The 21,366-nt window shown below is 38.4% G+C and overlaps 1 protein-coding gene across 1 annotated transcript; it reads right to left on the reverse strand.

The window, feature by feature from the left end:
- Positions 1-3,365: 3,365 nt before the first annotated feature.
- CALB1 (calbindin 1) lies at positions 3,366-20,573 on the reverse strand. The gene is made up of 11 exons (XM_057402969.1): positions 20,373-20,573; positions 20,038-20,114; positions 15,512-15,586; positions 10,696-10,779; positions 10,551-10,607; positions 7,461-7,538; positions 5,298-5,353; positions 5,169-5,208; positions 5,028-5,081; positions 4,827-4,898; positions 3,366-4,420 (listed from the first exon to the last, which is right to left on the reverse strand). The coding sequence occupies exons 1-11, from the start codon at positions 20,452-20,454 to the stop codon at positions 4,307-4,309; spliced, it is 789 nt and encodes a 262-aa protein (XP_057258952.1). The 5' UTR covers positions 20,455-20,573; the 3' UTR covers positions 3,366-4,306.
- Between the last annotated feature and the right edge of the window lie 793 nt (positions 20,574-21,366).

Here is a 21,366-nt window from a genome sequence, read left to right on the forward strand (position 1 = left end):
GACATAATTTGTCTTGAGCTGGTTACCTCCTGACCCTACTTCAGATTGCCAGTGAGCTACGATATAAAGGGGAGTGTGAAAAAGGTATTGCTTTGCTGCAGAATAATTTTATGGAGATGAAGGAAGGGATAAGAAAGTGGAGGAATTGGTCAGAGAAGGTGATGGGTTGCAGAGGCAGTTTGATTTTAATGGATCACATGGAAAAATTTGCTGGAATCTAAATACCTCTTTTTAAATTACTTTTGCATGACCCATCAGTCAAAGGTGTCGCTTCTATGAACTCAACTTGGAGACATTCATAAAGGATTTGTTGTTTGTTTTCAACTGAGAAGTACATCTTGTCTGCTTGATTAAATCTTGAAATTACCCTTTTTATTTCAGCTGACAATTTACTGTCTTTGAACCTGTCTTAAAATTTCTTAGATTAATTCAGTGCTATAAAAGTGGTATTGTATCATAGTAGCAGCTTATAAGCAAGTTATGAAAATCATTTGATGAAAGAGATCAGTTGTCAGTATCAGTATTGCCTTTTCACTATGATACTAGAACTGCTGTCAATCTTTGGTTCTATTTCTGGGAATTCCCTCCCTCCTTTTGAATATTGCAGTCACTGTTGAGCATGTTGCTGTTGTTTACCAGTGCAAGAATCTGCTTTACAACCAGATGATGACACTGTCTGAGGGAACTGTGACTTTCCACCTGTCCATACTGGCGTCCAAGTTCACTGGCATGTGAACTGCTCGTTTATCTTTAGGTTTTTTCATGTGCTGATAACACATAAGTAAAGACAGTGAGTTGGAAAGAAACTTGTACCTTTGTCTAACTGCATAGAGCAGCTAGTGTTATAACTGCTAAACACGTAACTCCTCTTTAACCAAGGTAAAAGCCCTAGTCTTTTTTTTGTGTGATAATTTAAGATACAGTAAAATAAAATTATCTTTGGGATTTTGGTGCATTCTCCTTCTTTTAATTGGTGCAGAACAACTTCAGTTGATTTCAGTGGGATTTGGAGGTGCTCAGCACTTCAGAAAATCAGGCCACATATATTTTGGTGCCTAAATACAGATTCTGAGCCTCCTCATAGACCCAGCAAATAGGTGTGAGTCTCAGTATGCCTCCACACCAGTGATTAGATCAATGATTATGATGAGGGCTTAGTATAAATGCACAAGATGCTGAATGGAACTTAATCAGAAGAGGCTGATGTCTAATGAAACAAAGACTTAATTCCAGTTTAAGTGGAGCATGTGTGCATTTAGTGAGACAAGGTTCATTTGTCGCCACTGGCTGTCAGCATCCTCATCTGTATTTGACATTTGCATGTGGAATATGCTGCTTAGAAATTTCCTAAGCTTATGTGAGTAATCTTTTCAAAGGTGTGTAACTGAGTTGTAAGCAGGCAGGGTTAGGCTGGTGCTGTGATGCTGAGCTGTTCAGGGTACAACACTGAAGCAGTGAGCGAAAGCCAGATCACCTGCTTCGAGGGCTGTGTGCAACCCTGATTAAATGGTCAGTGAAAATTAGCATGATACTCTCTATAATGGGTAGTGGTTTATGTCACAGCTGCCAGTGGGCCAGTGTTAGTGGCTGTGGATCAGTTGAGGCTCAAGGTGCGCTGATAAGCTGTGTTGTGACATCTGGAAACAGGCACTCACTGTCTGAGTAGGACAGTAGTCTTGAGTATTAGCTTGGGCCCTTATTTGAGTGTTTATTTTAATAAAATATATATTTTTAGACAGTAAAATGGTTAACAGTTTCAGTAAAGTGGATCCCAGGTAGTACATGTCAGTCAGCTTCTGTGTTAGCATGAATATGACTGGAGTACCTGCACTACCTCATGAAACTGATTTTTGTGCATGCTAGGATTTTACTTTCAATCCTATTTTTGGTCACCAGATGTCTGCCAGAAGAAAGAAGATTTCAGTCTTCTCTGTCATCACCTCTCTTACTATTCCAAGCCTTGTTCTGCTCCAACTCTGACATTTTTTAAGAGTTCTGCCCACAAGTGTTTTAGAGGTTTTAAATATAGCAGTTTTGACTTACCCGTATTTGCTATACTGTGCTTTGCATTGGCATAGCAGACACCTGTACTAGAATTGGAGTTTAGAATTGCTGTCTTTTAGTCCAAGTTTTACTTATGAGAAATAACTGCAGGAAACGTCCTGCCTGTGGGTGACTGGGACCTGCTTTCTGTGTTGTGCTCCTCAGCAGAGCCAGCTGGTAGGCAGCAGCAGTGGTAGAAGGGTGGCTTCAGAACGCATCAGTGACAGGTAACTTTACACATACTCAGGAGGCAGATTCTGGTTTCTGTGATGACTTTTTGTCAAAACGCTTTAAACACTTCATCTTCCACTGTAACACTTTTATCAGACAATCCCATCATATTTTTACTTACAAGTTTTTTTTTTTGTTTTTTTTTCTTTACCTTTACACTTTTAAAATGTTAAAATAATGCAAAATTCAGGGTTTCAAGTGCATGGTATGAAGAATATCAATCATTTATTGTATTTATAGGCAGATTCACTGTTCCTTCACTTAACAAACACAACTGTATTTCACATTGCATAGAGAAAAGAGAACAAGCAGGTGAGAAATTAAATTACTGAGAGAGAACGAGTTAGCTTAATCTTTAAATTTTTGTGGCTTTTTTTCAGCAAGATCCCATCCCATGCCACCAACTCCTTAACTTTCCAAGGCTCAGACTGTAGAGAACTCACAGCTTAAGGCCATTTCTGAAATGGTATTTAGTTGCCTGAGTTCACCTGAGGAATTCAAGGATTTATTAAGGTGGGAGCTCAGTGACTCTAATCTTGGAGGATCTGAGCCTCATTGTTTGAGACACATTTCAGATAAAATGCATTTGCTTCTGCTTGTTAAATAAGACACAGAGATGCATCTGAGAAGTCGTAGACGGCTGATCTGTTAACCTGAAACAGTTGTACGTGGATACAACATAGGTTTATTGGCTTTAACAGACATCCCAAGTTTCCTTTCTACACCAGTACATACCAGAAGCAAGGGCCTGGACATCTGTGGAGTTGTCTGGCATAGAACTGGTGTAAAGTAGAAAAGGAGCCAGGCCAAAACCACAAAGGTTCAGGAAGACAGTGCTGTTTCCATAGTATAGTTCCCATTTAAAAAATACCTCTCGAGCATAATTAAAAGCAGAGCCCACCAGGTAAACTAAATTACTAAATTGGTATAAAGTCTTTTGCTTTGTTTAGTGTTTAATTTTAATACTATTATTATAGATTAGTAATTCAGTGTAAGATCCAAGGAGGCACGTCCTTTTTTTAAATTGTTTTGTCCTTTAAATGTTACAGAAAAAAGAATCCAGGAGATAGACAAGCTAGACGCCAACAGTCTTAGGATATTAAATTTAATTAGAGATTACACAGAATATGATGTAAAAACAGCAATTTACTAGAATTATAACCTGCAAAATGTGAAAATAGTTTAGAAAATGGATTGTCATATTCTCTGACACAGCAATAGTCATGAAAGGTACACTTATAATATCATATGTTAATCTGTGTATTAACTATACTACCTGTCATTTAGCCAGGATTCCAAGACAGATTAAAGGCATTTATTTCTGAAGTGCCTATGTTTAAATTCAGTAAAGTTAAACATCTAGATGTAAAACACTATATTTTCATCAACTACTGCATGGAGATCTATCCCAGATAAATGCTTTGTCTATATGCCATGAGTATGAGATGACTAATTGAAAAACTGCAGAGAGCACAGACCTGTAAGTGGGTGGTTTGACAACTGAAATACTTCTTTAGTACCTTGTTAAATTTAGGAAATCAGACATGCCAACCTCTCTTTTCTGTTTCAGACCTAGATCATATTTAATCTGAATTGATGTTTTGCGTCAAGAAAAGCAACATTTAGTTGTAATGGGAAAAGATATCTGCAGATCTGTTATGTAGTTCAACAAGAATTGTTGCAAGTGTCAAAGGATATGATGACCACAGCAATGTCAGCAGGTTTAATTTGTTTTCCAGCCGTGTTTATGAAAGAAAAAACACAAGAAAAACCAAAAAACAAATCCAACCCTGACATACTTTAGTTTCTTTTTGACTATACAGACTGGCCCAAACATAGACATTCTCTTTATCAATCTTTTTGTTACAAAACTGTACATTACAAACAGTATAGAAACAAACTGAAAGGAATGTGCCACACATCCTGGCTAATTTTCTATATGCAGTTTAAAAATACAGCCTACTCCCTTATAGTGCACAGTTATTGTGTAGATAGAGTACATCACTAGTTAAGTGGACATGATAGAAGAGTTCTAGTTTTCTTCAGCACAGAGAATAAGAGCCAGTTCTGCTCGGTAAAGCTTTCCTCCGTCAGACAAGGCCATGATGTTTTTCTTGTACGTTGCAAGGTTGTTAATGTCTAATTCCTATTTAAAGAACAGATAATGCTTTATAATCCTGTTTAGTTACCAGTATGAACAATGCTGGTAGCTGGCAGAAAATGAGAAAACAAAAGAAAACAGCCTATCCAGCAGTAACACATTGCAAATGTTATTCATGTATTCGTATGTTATCCATATTACAGCCATATGTTGGATTGCTAATAGTTAATGTCTCAGAAGCAAGCTTTGAGAGTGTTGCTATACAATCATAACTCTCTACTAGTTCAGGATTTACACTGCTATGACTTCTGCGAAGATTTTTAGTTGTGCTTTGACTTCAGGAATTATGATTTAGCAGTTCTTATATTTGTCTTAATAGGGTGGATTAAAGTGTCCTTAAAATCTAAATTAAATCTAATCTCTAAGGGGAAAAAAAGCCCACTAGGATTACCTTTTTATTCTTTTCACAGAGATCCTTCAGTAGTGCATCAAGTTCATTTTCATCTATATATCCATTGCCATCCTGAAAATTAACATTAATTTTATTAAATATTTATTTTTCATTTTGAAGATTATGGTTTGTTTTCCACAAATTCAGAAAAGAACTGCCTTCAAACTATGCAACTAATAAAATGTTTTTTAAAAGACTTACTTGATCATACATCTCAAAGGCTTTATTGAATTCTTTTGCACACATTTTGACACCCTATATGCCAAAAGGAAAACAAACGAATTAATGACACCAGTTATATGTGATGATAACAAGCTACCTTAAGAATGAGAATATTCATACCTGAAATTTAATAAGAAAATTTTCCTGTACAGGGAGTAGTCTTTGGAGAGAAAAAAACAAAGGTAAAAATATTTAGCTGCTTGCATAACAACAATGGTACATGGTATTTGTGAAAGACAGAAGATATACCTGGCCAGTTCAGTAAGCTCCAACTTTCCATCATTGTTTGCATCAAACATCCTGAGCTGAAAGAATGTATAGTTTTACATTAATAACCAAAATAAATCAATATAATGAAGAAAACACTTTTTGGAAAACTTCAATGAAATTTAGCCTTTATTTCATGCTGAAATGTTAGCCCCAGGTTTTAATCTGTCGCATTTGCTGTGTGACACATTTATTTAAAATACTAAGTAATTTTAGTAATTAATTCTATTGCAAAAGCCTAATAAGAATCCAGATGAAGAATTGTGATTAACCTACTGTAAGGTAGGTCTTAATCTGCCTACACTGATGAATGTCCCATATGAGAAATGCACATGTAATTGCTTATAAATGAGTGTTGACATGATAACATCTTGCTTTTGAATTCATGTTATGATTTAATAATAGTTTCATTATTCTCTATTCATAAAGGTGAAACAACAGTTGGGTAAAGTTCAACTGAATCCAAAACATTCAATTCCTTAGACAGAAAATAATAGATTTTTCATTCATTTGGCTGCAAGATCTAAATATTTAAGTAAAGATCATGTTCTGTTTCTGTGATATATTTTAAGAAAAGCATGAGCAGATGCTGTAGGTAACATTTTGTTAATGGTGTGAAAATGGGATATTAAATCTCTCCAAATAATTATAATTAAATTATAGCAATGAATATATTATTTGACAAAATAAGTGAATACTGTTTCTAATGATTTTAATAACTGTATTGTATTAAAGTGTTTTCCTTTGAGGCCTTGAAATGATGAGCTCCTGCTGCTTGAGAGGCACAGCTTATATTCATTATTAGAAGTAGATGGAGATATTGCACCTGCGTAGGAAGTCCTCTCTAGTTTTTATGTCTATATAGCTCCATTTTTCTACTTTCAAGTATTATTTTGTCTTTGCAGTATGAAAGAGTCACAAAAGCAGCAAACCATACAAAACATTTCTAGACATTGTACTGAAAACACCACCACCCACACTCCATCCCATCACTTTCAATCGCAGTAATTTTAGATGTAATTTTTAGATAAGAGGAAAAGTGACATCCTGTACTTAGATAAGTGTATATCCTTTTAAAGATAGAATTAATGCCATGAAAAAAAAGATCTAATTTCACTGGGTTAATGCACAATGAATGACAAAGGAGAACAGAAAAGAGACCAATTCTACAAACATTTATTTCTACATAACACCCTGGTTCCTTTTAACATTTCCCTTCCTTGTATAAAAGCATCTGTCTTTCATGCATTTCCCATGAAAGGAGATTTGCATTTGGGGGAGGTAAGCAGTGGCAGCTGTGAAGTAAACATATTTTGGATTTTGATGGGTTGTTAGTGGCTGGCTGTGCCTGCCTGCAGCTGCTCAGGACTGTATGTTTTCTATTAGTTTTCTTTTCTAGATTCTGAGGAGATTATGGGATAGCTGGAGAGGGACTTTTTATAACAGAAAGTAGTGATAGGACAGGGGGAATGGCTTTAAACCGGCAGAGGGTAGATTTAGACATTAGGAAAAAGTTCTTTACTGTGAGGGTGCTGAGGCACTGGCACAGGTTGCCCAGAGAAGCTGTGGCTGCCCCACCCCTGGCAGTGTTCAAGGCCAGGTTGGATGGAGCTTTGAGCAACGTGGTCCTAGTGTTAGGCATCTCTGCCCATGCAGGGGATTGGAACTAGATGAGCTTTAAGGTCCCTTCCAGCTCAACCCATTCTGGGATTCTACAATTCTGACAAGTACAGTTTTGCTCCTATGAACTGTGGAGATTTCAGTTTTACAGCTAATGGCACAGGGAAGCAGGACAGGGGAAAATGCTATAGTATGGACCAGTATCAAATAAATAACATGAAAATTCAAAAATCCTGAGTTGTTTGGGTTTCTTTTGGCGGGGGGGAGGGGGAAGGTGTGTGGTGTTTTTTTTTTTTTCCGTTGTGTTTTGTTTTGTTTTTTTAAGCAGCCCTGAAAACTACCCATCAAAACTCTGTAGCTGCAGAAGTACTCGTGCTGGATGCCACAGCCGTCTCCCTGTTGCAGCAACATAGCTTGATTAGGACCTGGTGGGGCTCCAAATCGTTTGGAGCTTTCCGATGACTAAAGATAAATAGAGTTTGGATTAATCCAGTCTTAATGCAATATGCCTGAAAATAATCTTACCATTATTTCTGTGTATTCTGTTAGCTTTGAGTCTTCGATCTGCTTATTTGCTTTCTGTAATAAATCTTTCAAGAAGCTCTGTTAAAATAAATAGAAGCATAATAGGTGAATTTTTAACTACACTATAAAATGCTTGACTTGCTAACTTCAGATTAAAGTAATGGAAATACTATTTTACTCCCACTTTACTATTTACTGCTGAAGTTCCAAGTAAGTATGAAAAGAAGTTGTAATTAGCAGCTAAGAATATAACAGTTTCTTTTGATCAATTCAAGTATACTGCGGTTTTATTTGGAAAAAGTGACTCATAAAACTTTCTGCATTGTATGCCATTTGTTGTATTGCGAATTTGGAAAAAATAGTTTGTCTTTCAAGTATATTGCTTCCTAATCAGCTCTATCAGTAAACTGAACTAATTAACCTTGTGTCTCCTTGAAGACTTGGATGCCTAATCACTTCTTGCAACATAGGAACAATTTTACAGAAAAGATCAATGATTAATCAAGTTTTCTCCTTGCCTATGGCAGTACCTGATGCTAGACATGAACGTTAACCTGCGTTGCCTCTTCCTACCTTGTATTTTAAATGTGTGCAGCCAGTTCATTGCATTTTTTGAATGAGTATTTGACATAGTAACTAACACTTGACTAGAAACACTAGCCATTTTTACTTTGAAAGAGAAGAATGTTTCCACCCATAAGTGGTTTACATTCTGGTACTAGATTGTGGCATTAAAAGAGAAAGATATCAATTTATTTAACAAGGACATTTCAAGACCTGAGATGTCTGTATGCCTGTCAATGCGCAATGAAGTACCTAATTACTGTCATCAGTTGGAGTGTCATTATCTTTGTGGAATTTTGAGCCACACTGCAAGATAGAAAATGGGGTAGCTCATAAGAAAATCTGTTTGTGCATAGATGACATTCTTGAACTTGAATGCAGCCAGATCAATAGCCATAGGACTATAACCACTATAGTTCTTGTCATCTGGCTCCCTCTGTGCTGGGAGGCCTTCCTTGTAGCTTGAACACAAAGAACATAACTGAAATGTTGTAAATGGATGTTATGGGGATACGTTTAATCTTGCGTGCTTTGATGGGATATAGAACTGGAAAGGACATTGAAAGGCTATCCAGTCCATCTCCCTGTCTCAAGAAACGATCATCTACATCTAAACTTCCTGACTTACAGTCCTAAGTAACCTATCCTAAATAGAGGCAGTGATAGAGAGTCTGCCTCCCCATTAGACAAGGTATTCCACTGCCCTTACTATTGTTAGAATGTTTTCCTGATTTCCAGCTTAAATTTCTCTTACAAAGTTGTAAGTGGGTGTACTCCTCACATAGCAAATACTTAGAGTGTTTGGGCTTGTCGAGAAATACTGATCTAAAAATAAAACTGGACATTATGTCTTTCAACATGTTAAAATGGCCTGTTTCTTTGAGGCAGACAACTTCTCACAGGAGAAGAGAGGTGGGACCATTAGGAATCCAGTTACAATGCTTTCATTCTTCAGCTGGTCCTCAATCAGCCCTGCATTTTTAAGTCTATTTTAAATTATAGCAAATGGCAACAGTCCTGAAAGCATTGTGTAACAGTAGAGAGTTCTCAAGTGCTGCACGGCCTCCTTCTAATCCTACCACTTTAGATACACTGACCTGCTGCGACCAGCCAGCAGAAGAATAGGCTTGTCTGCCTGTGGGTTACCTTAAGGTAGAATCCTTGGCAAACATCACACAGAGAGCAGACTCAAAGAGGAAGGGAAAAGGAAAAAAGATGTGAACTGTCTGATGTGGATTCCTCTTCCGAACAAAAGAGCTGTGAGGATTTCAGACAGTTTGATCTCCTGGTACTTTAATTAATAGGTTTATATAGTTCTTTAGAATACCACTATGGGCAAAATTGCCCAGATTAGATAGATAAACACTGCTAGGTCTTTCTCTTGCTATGAATTGTTTTTGTTCTTCTGAATTAAATTCAGAAACCACTACAGTACTGTATCTGGAGCAACTGAACTGTGGAAAATGGTGCCTTACTTAGAGGTTGCTGTATATGAACATTTTTCTTATGAGGAAAAGCTGAGAAAGCTGGGACTGTTCAGCCTGGAGAAGAGAAAGCTCAGGGGGACTTCATCAACATATATAGATACTTCAACGGAGGGTGCAAGGAGGACAGAGACAGGCTGTGGACCAGTGACAGGCCTAAAGGCAATGGACATCAACTGAAACACAAGAGATTCCTTTAGGAAGCAGTTTTTCACTGTGACGGTGGCTGAGCACTGGCATGGGTTGCTCAGAAAGATTATGGAACCTTCATCTTTGGAGATATTCAAGAGCTGTCTGGACATGGTCCTGGGCAGCTGGCTGTAGGTGGCCCTGCTTGAGCAGGGGTCTTGGTCCAGATGACCTCAAGGTCCCTGCTGGCCACTTTGTGATTCTGTGACTGTGATTCAGCATCTACAAATTGCTGCTAGTTTTATGACTAGAGAGGTAAATCACTCTAGTTTTAAGGTTTGTTAACTCTGCAATGCTGTGATGGCTAATGGAATAATCTCAGCTCTGCTCTTATTTGTGCCTATTAAAGCTCATACAAAAATCCCCAAAAGTTAACCAAGCAGCAGCAACACAATTCCATTTGTGTTAGCCTAACAGTATTAAAGTGTAAATTATAGGGCTACATGATATTTGAGAGAGCATGATTTCTCCAGCAGCAGTGTGATTAATGCCAGTGATGCCCTTAGGAAAAAAAAAACACAATAAAAAGCCCTCCTCCCTAATATACCAAGAAAAGGACAACACAACCCTCTTAGAGGCTTATCTTGCTTCCTCAATATTTCTTACTTGCAAGCTACCTGCTACGCTGAGTCACTTGAGACAAACACTGATCAGAACTAAAACATCTTTTAAAGAACATTAATCAGATTAGAGTTTCCCTTTAATTTACTGGCAGTAAAACCATCAGCTAATCATACTGCTTTTCGGCCTTGTTTGGAATGCAAAAGCCTGCACAGGTGGATATCTGAAGAAACAAATAGCAGCACAGGCTATAACCCAATGCCTGTTCTCATGTTGTGCATAATCAGTTTACCTTAAGTTCCTCAGAATCAATGAAGCCACTGTGGTCACTGTCATATTTTCTCCATGTCTGCAATCAGAAAGTGAATGCTTTAATGACATGTTTATGGCAAGTGGGTCCTGGATGATTTTACAAAAGGTATCTTTTCATACTGTACCTGCATGAAGTCTTCACTTGACTTCAGCTGCTGGCATCTGAAGAACAACAGGAAATTCTCTTCCGTTGGTAATATCTGAGCAAGCTATAACAGAATTTAAGAAAGATTAAATTTGGATTCTTCATGAGGCAGCTGAGCATCTGAAAGAGCATGCAACTTTTAGAAAGAATACGAAATTCTCTATACTCTTATGGCCCTATTGTAGCCCTATAGGAAGCTTCATCCTGCTAGCTGGAATGTTTGGAAGATGCTTCTAAAAGGCTTCTGGCTTGCAGGTTTGCCATATTCATAAGGTCAAACAGAAATAAGGTCTAAAAGAGTGAGACAGCACATGCTAAAGGGGCACCTGGGGAAAGAAAGAAAAAATACACCCATGCAGAGTTAGGACCTGTCATGAAAAGCTTGGAATTGGCACAAAGGGAAAGCATAACACAAGGATGTTTAGTGGATAAGTGTGAAGGTCCATGAATTCAGAAAGTGAGGAAAATAGACTACTCACAGATATTGTGTAAGAGGTAGAAGAGAGAGGAAAGCTGACATGAAGAACACGTGTAAGGTAAACAGAAAAATGTATGGAAAAGTCAGTGGACTGAAAAACCACTTGGGCAGTTTATGGGGATGGCAACCGGTCATCATTTGTCAGGCACAGAGACATGTTCAAGAAGAGCTATAAATACCAGAAAGAAATCGAAAGGGCTTTTAGCCCTGCAAAATCAGGGGTGGTTCTTCCAATGCCTCTGCTCTACAAAAGGCTTTTTAAAAATCAGACATTATTGTACTGATTATTGAAAATGTTCATTTACTATAGAACTCAACTTTGGCAAGGGACAAATGTAGAAGATGGAGAGTATGCTGTATAATTTAATGTAAAATCATGACTTGTTTTTAACAAAAGCTCAATATCTTTTTCTATTCCCAAAATGTATGAAATTTGTTTTGATTAAGGAAAACTTTTTAGTTGAAGAACAGACCAGCTGTGCTTACTAGGAAAAGAATATGGAGAAAAAAGATTCCTTAGCTGCATTCTTTCATGAAAAATGACATCTGCAGACTTTCTGGAGCCCCTTTTTAAAATTTTTATTCAGATTTTTGATTTTCTGCCTTTATTTCACACCCACAAGTCCCTCATTCTGTCTATTTCTGTGACACTGCCTACTTGCTCCGGCTTTTTTATTGGGGTCCAGTAGGTGAGTTCAGGTCTCCCTCTCACCCTACAGGTATAGAAAAGTTATGGAGACAGATCTCTTCTTTCTCTAAAGTTATCTATGCAAGGAATCAATTATACTATTTAAGAGTGGCTATGACTGAAAAGACAAATCAGAGCACTCTCCTTACAGACATGGTACATCTGATAGCAGACTGTCAGGCTCATCAGAGCATTCTGAGGGATCTCACTAAATGGCTGAACACCAAACCCAATCAACTTAATGTGGTTTTGTCAGCAACTCCATTATCAATAGTATGTACACATGGGAGTAAGTACATTCCAACCCTAACCATTCTGTGATTCTATGTTCATATGTACTCAATAGCTAAATGTGCGTAACTTAGTACAGATTTATGAAAAAAATATTTATCCCATGACAGGGAAGCTTTGATTTTTAGAGTACATCCCTACTCAACATCAAAAGTTTCTGATGGAAGAGCTAGTTATGATAATAAGAAGAGTTTGGAGGAAGGGACTGATTATGACAATGGGAAAGGGTGTACATGCATGGGAATTGTACGTTAGATGTCATTTGTGGGATGTCTGTAGCTAACTGGTAAATTTTGCAAAAGGCACTGTAAAATAGTACAAAGTGCAAGGGTAAATGTAAATTACTAACTTTCCAAAGAATCATTAACAGTTTACTAGAAGTACCAAGCTGTATTTAAAGTACAGGATATATTACCTCTGGAAGAAAATTACCTTATTTTAAGCTATACCTCTGACCGCTTGTAAGTCTCAGGGGAAAGAAAAAGCTTTCAAGTTACAAAGATGTAGTAGCTCAATATCCAGTATCAGCTCAGGCTTCTGCCAAAAAATAAAATGTCTTTCGTGTTTTCTTTCTTTTGTACCCTTTAGAGTAATAGAAACAATATAGCTAAAGGGAAGTCCAGTTCTCCAAGCTCATGCATCAAATAGCATTAAATTGCCTTTTGTGGAAAACTGCGTTATGAAGGGATGAGGACATCGTGTAGAAACTGGCTCAACTTCCCAGTCCCAGTTATACCACCTCAAAGAGGAAAGACAGAAACCTGGTGCTATTTCTAGTGATGACTTCTTTGTGAGAGTAATCGTAGGGGACTTTCAGGGTGTTTGAATAAGAGTGAAGACTGCTACAGCAGCATTAGCAGTTTAGTGATCGCTTCTGTAAGGTCTGCTGGTTTTATGGAGAAAAAATATTCTCAGTTCTTACAATACTGTCAGAACTATTTTCTGGAAATCATTCTTAAGGTAAATTCTGTTGACATTTAACTATTTAAAATTCCTTTCACCTAATACAGTGAGTTTGCCTTTTAAAATCCTATAATAAAGAATGGGAGTACAAAGAATATTTTAGGCTAATACGTAGCTATTTTTACAGGAGCAGTAAGCTTCAAATAATTTGAATGTGGAATTACCGCAGTCCTGAGTTTTGAAACCTTGGGTTTCACATCTAAATTTTAGTGAAAGCTTTGGTCGGAATGCGTACAAAAGGTGAATTACACAATGAGAAGCAAGTGGTCAGGTCAGACTGTCTTTAGCTGGACGGCACTGGATAAAAGCTAGTAAGCTAACTGCAGTGTGCTTGCAAAGACAGAATCAACACTTAATCTGAGCTGAAAATCCACTTTTTCCTCTATGAAGCCACCCAGGCCTCCTCTTTATCTCAGTCAACAGACCTTTCCTGAAAAAGTCATTATTGGCTAGGACGTCTTCCTTCAGATGCTGGGGTATTCATTATAATGGCTGAGAGTCTGAACTGCTTTACTTTCTTTTTTTTTAAAACAAAATTCATACACTTTTTCATAAAAGCTACTTGACATACTATGTAAATGGGAGCAATCTGGAATTACTGGACATTTTTATTTGTAAGGAAAGAGAATCAAGTCCAAATAAATACCAACTTTAATATCATCTTCTCTGCATGTATAACACATTTTGTCCGAGCCCCATCAGCACTTTCCAAATCAAACTTCATGCTGATGTAAGCAAAATAAAAAACAGCTAGTGGGTTAGGAAACTGCTATATTAAGGGAGAAAGTCCTTAATAGACAGTCTCTAACTGAGTACAGTCAATGTTCAGTGGTGTCCGTAATGCTGATCATGCTTGGCACTTCACTGGGGGTGGTGAGCACCGTGCCATATCAGCCTTATTGGATTTGCTCACCTTTAAGTCAACATTAGTCAACAGCAGTGTCAGAAATAGAATTTGAAAGGTAAAACTTTTAGTTATATTTCCTGAGCAAAGAAACGCAATCTTTTTCAGGCACTGTCTACCCATTCTTACATCCAATGCTTGCTATTACACATACTCAAAAATACTAAATTAAATAGGATTGTTGAATACCAAATCAATAAGTGTTTGTTAGTCCAAACCCAAGCACTTTGTTACTCAAATAAACACTAGTTATTTTTAGATGTAGGACTATTTGATCAATGCTAAGTATTGTCAAAAGATGCATTTTTAAAAATAAAGTATAACTGTGAGTGAAACAAACTGTTCATATTTCCATAGCAGTTTAGTTATAATTACACGTGCATTTAAACAAGTATATGCAATTCAGGCACATGGCAGAGGAGAAAAGATACCCTAAAAGGATCCATTATGTCAGCAGTGATAACTTCCTATTGACTTTTGCAGATTTTATTCAGTCCTCTATTTTAAAATTAGCTACTAACCCCAAGCTGGTCACTGTAGAAATTCTGCAGACCTGGCTTGTTTCCAGCTGTTTCTTAATTAGCTCTCTAGGTCAGATTTCTTATTAGCAGAAAAAAAAAAACCACTTAATAATAAAACTGCAGTCTCACTGCACTCAGTGACATAAATGAGTTGTAGATTTAGGCTTGAAAATGTGACTTCTCAAGCTGTAACCCAGCAAACTGTCCTTTTTGACTTGCACCACTGAAGAGTGAAAGCAAGAGAAAACACAATGGTCCCCCCTTCCTAGCAAGTTGTGTAAGTTCTACAATTGTTGAGAAGTTGTATGTGCAGAAGGCGTTGGTTATCTTTGCCCTCTTTAGAAAGTGGGAGTAAGGAACAGTGGAATTTTCTGCCCCAAGTTCTGTTAAAGTTCAAGAAAGGAATTCATAAGAAATTCTGATCTTTTACAAGATGGATCACAACTATTATTCAAATTTTGTTTACACTTAACATGATTAACTTATGCTCTCTTACCATATACGTATTATTTTTTTTAGAATAGACTACATACAGTGATGGCCCAATTGCATTCACTTGTGTATTATCCTTACTACAGGAGTGGTGACAGAACACTAGTTCAAAATCATAGGTAGAAATAAATCATATCACCATTTACAATTTAAGTTTCTAAAAGATAGAGCTCTTACCTGCTTTGCGGGAAAACTAAATTGCTGTTGATGCTTACTTGTACTGAACAAAGAGTGCAAAGTTAAATGAAGTGTAGTGGAATGCTTAGAGAGGGCTAGGGAATACCTTACCTTTTGTTAATGAAAAAGTTTCATTAGTGAAAAACTACTAAAGACTTTAAGGCAGAGAGGTCTGTGTAACTAAAAATCCAAAATATTTACATATTATGCTCACATCGTTCTGTGCTAAATGTATTTTCTGCAAGTAAACATGTCAGTCTATTGTTAAAAAATAACTCTTACCTCAACTATTCCTATTTTTCCATCAGTAGCCTTCCCATATTGGTCCACAAAAGCTTTCATTTCGGGTGTTAAATCCTAAAAAGTTACAATGAGAGAATCATTACTTTAAGATACAAAGAAACATATGTAAACTTACTTGAATATTCTATTAATTTACAAATAATATGCTACATTTAATGAAGTACTCACACTTTTAGCAGCTAGATTATTCAAATTTAAATGAAATTGAGTAATTTTTAATCATGAATAATGTCATTGTGATAGATTTTACTTCCTAAGGATTTATAGTCAGTGTGAATGATTGGCATCTAAATACTTAGAACTCCTCTTTTAGTTTACAGTATGAAAAGATTATAAAGATAGATGTGATGGAAATGTGTATAACAGCTCTTTTGTTTAAGAGGATGACGGTGAGGTTCATAGCCAATTATTAGTCAATTTTCTCGGTTTTCATTTTTAAATTAGTAACTTGAAGGCAGTGCAAAATCTTTCAAAATAAGGAACATTTCAGTATAATATATCCGAACACCAAAATAGCCTTCCCACATCTTTGAGTAGATTTTTCCTGAACAATGGATGCTATTTTATCTTGAAAGAACTCATCACGATATATTTTTCACTGTTTTGTATTTGGTTAGCACAGAAACAGAGTCAAAATGTCACTGCTGGGAAGCAGAGAGGCAGATTTAGAAGGGAGAAAACCTTGAGCAATACCTTAAATCCAACAGAGTAAAGCCAGAATAATTGTTCTTCATATAAATTATGGTCCCTGCTATATATCTGTTCTCTAAAGGCTATCCTCGCTCTAGGCTATGACAAAGGTGCCAGCCTTGGGGTGAAGATCTAAATATTTGATTTCATGCTTCAGTTTGGTGTGATTTGCATTGACATGAGCCACCATCAGCCTTCAATATAGCTGAACTCTTCACTCTGCATTTCTTATAGGTGTGAACTAGTAAAACCATACAGCAACAATCAAGACTACAGACACGTTAAAACAATGGAGAATTTTATGGTTATACATGAAGATGCAGCAGTCTTTGGAAATTAAAAGTTTAGTTGCTATAATAGATCTGATTATACAGGACCAAAGTTATTCTCTCACTGGAGACACAGGGAATCTCAGCTGTACAAAGCCCGTTGTAGTTTGTCCCAAATTTCACTACCAAAGCTAAGTAAAATGTCAGTTCCTTGTGGCTGATACAGTCATGGCCTAGTATCCTATTTCTGTCAAAGTCATCCATGGCAGGATAGTAATTTGCCATGGCTTTAATTAGAGATATGGTTATTAATACAATGCACTTCAATGTCACCTTTCATCTAATGATCCCAAACTGGGGACAAGTTTTCTGAGAAGATAGAATGGAGAAATTAGACACCTGGATTTTAGTTATTACTGGTTAAATATTTTACTAATCTTTCTAACAGCAGTTCCACAGTGCCAGTGTCCAGCCATTGAAGGAGGCACAGCTGATTACAGGTTAAACAAAACAGGATGCTCATCCTCTAGTACATTACGACTACCTTCAGAGAGGTGGTGTTTTTTTTTTTGATGTTCACTTCACCTGCTTTTGGGCTGTTTGATGGCTTATTTGAATTATGTTATTCAAATAAATGTTTTCAGTCTAAAAATTTGCCTAAATTTAACCAAGCCTGGTCCTAAACTAGGTACAGATGCAGTGCTCAGTGTTTGAAATTAAGAAGTTAGCCCTTCATACTTCAATCTCCCCTTTTAAAACTGAAGAGATACTTATCCAACCAAGATGAGCTTTAGAAAAAAATGGCTTTTTTTCAACATGATTTGCAAATGTAAGGATAGATGGCACTACAGAAACATTTACGTGACTATATTCATACACATCTATTAGATCACACATTTCTGTGGAGAAATTTTGTCATCATCTATATATGCAGAGAAAGTGAGAAACAGATGTGGAATAGCTCAGCCAAAATACACCTATTGACTCTTTATCAACCTCTGTGTTAGTCACTTATACCCCACAGTTTATTTGGCAATTGGCATACCTAAATAGAGAACATATTGAGTAAATGTGGGGCACAATAAATGGAAGCTATTCTTACATACTTATATAGCTTTTATCTTTAAAGAAAGAGGAAGTTCTTTCAACATGTCGGAAATTAGATCAGATCAATTCACTATCTACCATAATGCATGAAGCAAAAAGACACAGTGTTACTTAAGCCCAAGCCCTAAAACCTCCAAGTACACATACACCTCTTGGAGTCAGCATGAATCAGGCTGCATGCTACTGGTCTGTCTGAGGAAAATCAGCTGTGAAAGTATGGGTTTACTAAGTGGATTAATAAAAGGATTAGCATTCGGACATAATTAGAACAATTCCATATTTGGGAAGAATACTGGGAAATGTTAAACCATTCTATTCAATGACAAAATCGATGTGATTCTTTAATGCATATGGCATGACTGATATAAAATCCAGCTATGAAGAATGCATAATTGAATATTTCAAAAATAGTGAGCAGGAAAGTGACCTGAAATGCAGAAGTTAATAATGACAAAGAAGCTTTGGGGTGTTAAAAGAAGGACAGCTGAGGAAATGACATATAACCTACACTAGTTACTCAATGTGTCCCTTCTGGCAAAAGAATAGAAATACAAAGTTACTGAATTAGTACCCTGTGAGAAAAGACACAAACTAATGAGATGCTTTTTTGGCAAATGAGCTTTCAAATCCAAGAATCAGCCTAGATTTGAAGCCTTGGATGGCATATATCTGTAATCCAGAGCCAGCAGCCCAAGTACTGAGTTTGATGTTGCTACTCTAGATTGCTCTTTTCATCAAAGTGCCTCAAAAATAGGTTTGAATCAGAGAAATGGGAAAAGAAAACCTAATTAAGCACCTGAGCATTAAAATATAGTGTGAGATACAGGCAAGGGTTATTAAAAAAAAGGCATAGATTACAAAATTTGTATCAGATAAGAATAGTCCTGCAAGGCTTTCCTGTTTTACTTTGAGCAGGCACCATTTTTAAGAAGAGATGCACACTTGCTTTGAGAGAGAAAAGAATCTGGTCTTACAATGCTAAGTATTTTTTCCTTGCACTTCTAATTAATTTTTTAACTACTGAATAATATATCAGCATTTCTACTAAGATGGCAGTTATACTAAATATGCATAGGCTTTAATGTCTTCTTTCTGCTGGACATATAAGTTTCTTGCACTTCAACACACTGTTGCAATACCTGCATTCCTTTGCCAATTTTCTGGGATTTTTTTTTTTTTTTTAATTTAAGTTTAAACTTACACTCATTAAAATGAGCGCCTACACAAATGGCTTTAAGAAGAATTAGCCAACAACCTAGACTGCAGTAGCATTAGAGGCATTGCAATTAACTTGAAGTTACAATTTTCCACAAAATAAATTTAGGTCCATATTAATGTATTTTTGCATTTAGTTCTAAAACATCCATCAGCTTTTAAAGCAAAGAAAGTTATAGAAAAGCTATTACTCAATTTGGAGGTATCCTTACATGAAGTATTTAGCTATTTCCCCCATGCACTCAAACCATCCAGTTAAATTATAATTTTATTATCTGTTACTTTAGAAGTCTATTAGTACAGATTCATTTAAATTTATTCCATTAGGTTTTATATTGGAGTTTGATGCTAAGTGGCCTGTTTTAGAAACTGATTATTTTAAAGGCAATTTATCTGTTAAAAATGTTCACTTCTATTTTAATTCAAATCTTTACATGGAATCTTTAATTTCTTTCATTATTTTTTCTTTATCTCTCTGCTTTTTCCCTATGTGGGAATAGTTTGGAGGAAATTAATAACTCATGTGTTAATAACTCACATAGATTTTTTTAACAACATTGTCAAAAACTTTGCTGTGTCTCTGAACAATTTAAACTACCAGGGTTTGGTACTCATACTCCTGGCGTGTAACATCGATGGGGCAAAAAGTGGTTGGCAATCATCTGCAGATCTATTTAGTGACCACCAAGGGGCAGAAATGTATTTCAGCCCATACTGCCCATTAGGCACAAAATTAAAAGAGTCCAATTAACTTGAGACTGTTGGTTCATTTGGTGGTTTTTCTTTTTTTTTTTTTTTCCCTCTTCCTCTTTCTTTTCCTTAATTTTTTTTTTTTTTCCTTTCCCCCTCTCTTTTTAATATTGCTACATATCTGGATCGGGTAAGACTAATTGCCATGGATTAAGGTCCCATCCAAGACGTAAGGGCAATTTCCTGACTTTTCTTGTTGACCACCGTCAGAAGCAGCAGCTCGTAGCCTGGCAAGCTATGACAGGACCTGCTCCCCAGGGAGGTGGACTCTGGCCTCACCTTTCCAAACCAGATAATTTATTTCATTTGCAACCTGCTGATTTCTAACTGGGCTATTTCCCTGTGCCTGGTGAGGCAGGTGCGTGAACTGTGCGATGGCAACAGAGAACAGACAGAATCGGGGTGCTTGAGTTTGCTCAAGTAAACTCTTCTTTCCCAGAGAAGATGGAAAAGTTGGGCAAAACGTTAACCTACCAAGCCTGCCTTCTTCCTTGCCTGCTGCAGCTCCTGGATGAAGTTTTGTAGCTCCTTCCCATCCATGTACCCATTGCCTACAATAAGAAAGAGTTACGGTGCCGTCACCGCTCCCTCCAAACTCTCTCCGCTCTCCAGCGCTGGCGGGGACGTCTCGGACCCGTCTGCTCCCTGCCGGCGGAGCGGCTCCCTGCCCGCCTCGACCGGCCCCGACGCCGGCGCCGAGGGCTGCGGGACGGCGATTGCGGAGCTGGGAGCGGTGTGTTCACCCCGAGCCTCCCGCGGGCCTGCCCCCCTCCGCCCCCCGCGCCCCGCGCCCCGGGGGAAGGGGTCACCGTCGGAGTCGTAGTGGTGCCAGATCTCGAAGAACTGCGCGGCCGAGATCTCCACGCCCTGCAGGTGGGTCTCTGCCGTCATGGTGGGGCGCGGGGGCGCGGCGGGCGCTGTCCGCGGTGCTGACTCTGCCCGCGGCCGGCGGCGGTGGCGGCGGCTGCGGCGGCGACGATGGCTCCGACGGCTCCTCCCGCCGCCGCCCCGCCGAGGGCTATTTATGGGGCCGCCGCGGCCGGGCCACTCCCCCCGGCGCTGTCCTCCATCCCGCCCTTCCTCGCCGCGGGCCCTGGCGCGGCCTGCCCGCCCTGCCCTGCGCAGCGGGGCTGGGGTCTGCCGGCGGCGGCGCCGCGGCTTAGCCCAGCCCGCCGCACCCTCCCCGTCCCTGTGGCTGAGCCCCGGTGGACAGTCACCCTGAAACGTGGGTCCCAGGGAGAGGGTGCGGGTGCTGGATGGAGGTTCCTGAGCAGGGGGAGCAGCTCTGGGTAACCCAGGGGTTATTGAGAGTCCTTCTCTGTGGGAGAGTGTGCCCATGAGACACGGGGGACAGAGGGTGAGCAGAGTCTCTCAGTTTAATCATTGGGTTTCCATCTGGGAAAAGGTCCTGGAGGTCAGAGCATGGCTAATAGCACTGCAGGATGCCCTGGAATAAAAATGTCGTAGCGTGCAAGGAATCTGTTTTTCATGTCTCCATCCCCAACCCACACCTGCAGATAGCTAACTCTAAATATACTGTCCTAGCAGGTAATTTCATCCCATCAGGTTAAGCATGGAAGGATTCATTAGTTATCTCTTTCCTTCCCCATGCGGAGGTGTGAGAGATATGACCACAGTTACTTCTGACTGGGCAGGAATGTTTTTTGGTAGACCAGCTTTAGAGACTTGCCCTCCTACAGCAGTGGGTTTGTGGGAGGTGACGGAGCAGCTTAGCAAAAACCTTCCTTCTGCCACAGGCTAACACAGTATTGCACTAGTAATAATGATTCAGTCCCTTTTGGG

This window comes from Pezoporus wallicus, unplaced genomic scaffold (genome assembly GCF_028554395.1).
Source record: "Pezoporus wallicus isolate ANWC-B61680 ecotype Strahan unplaced genomic scaffold, APGP_CSIRO_Pwel_v1 contig_2456, whole genome shotgun sequence".
In the NCBI taxonomy this organism is placed as follows: Eukaryota; Metazoa; Chordata; class Aves; order Psittaciformes; family Psittacidae; genus Pezoporus; species Pezoporus wallicus.

What these genes read in the sequence shown, in the direction of transcription:
- CALB1 (XM_057402969.1), bottom strand. Translation starts at nt 20,454, where the DNA reads ATGACGGCAGAGACCCACCTGCAGGGCGTGGAGATCTCGGCCGCGCAG. An exon ending in TTGATTCTGAGGAACTTAAG is followed by an intron (nt 7,539 to 10,550) that starts GTAAACTGATTA and finishes TTATTTTAACAG; the next exon opens with AGCTTCTTGAAAGATTTATT. An exon ending in GAGCTTACTGAACTGGCCAG is followed by an intron (nt 5,209 to 5,297) that starts GTATATCTTCTG and finishes TTCTCTCCAAAG; the next exon opens with ACTACTCCCTGTACAGGAAA.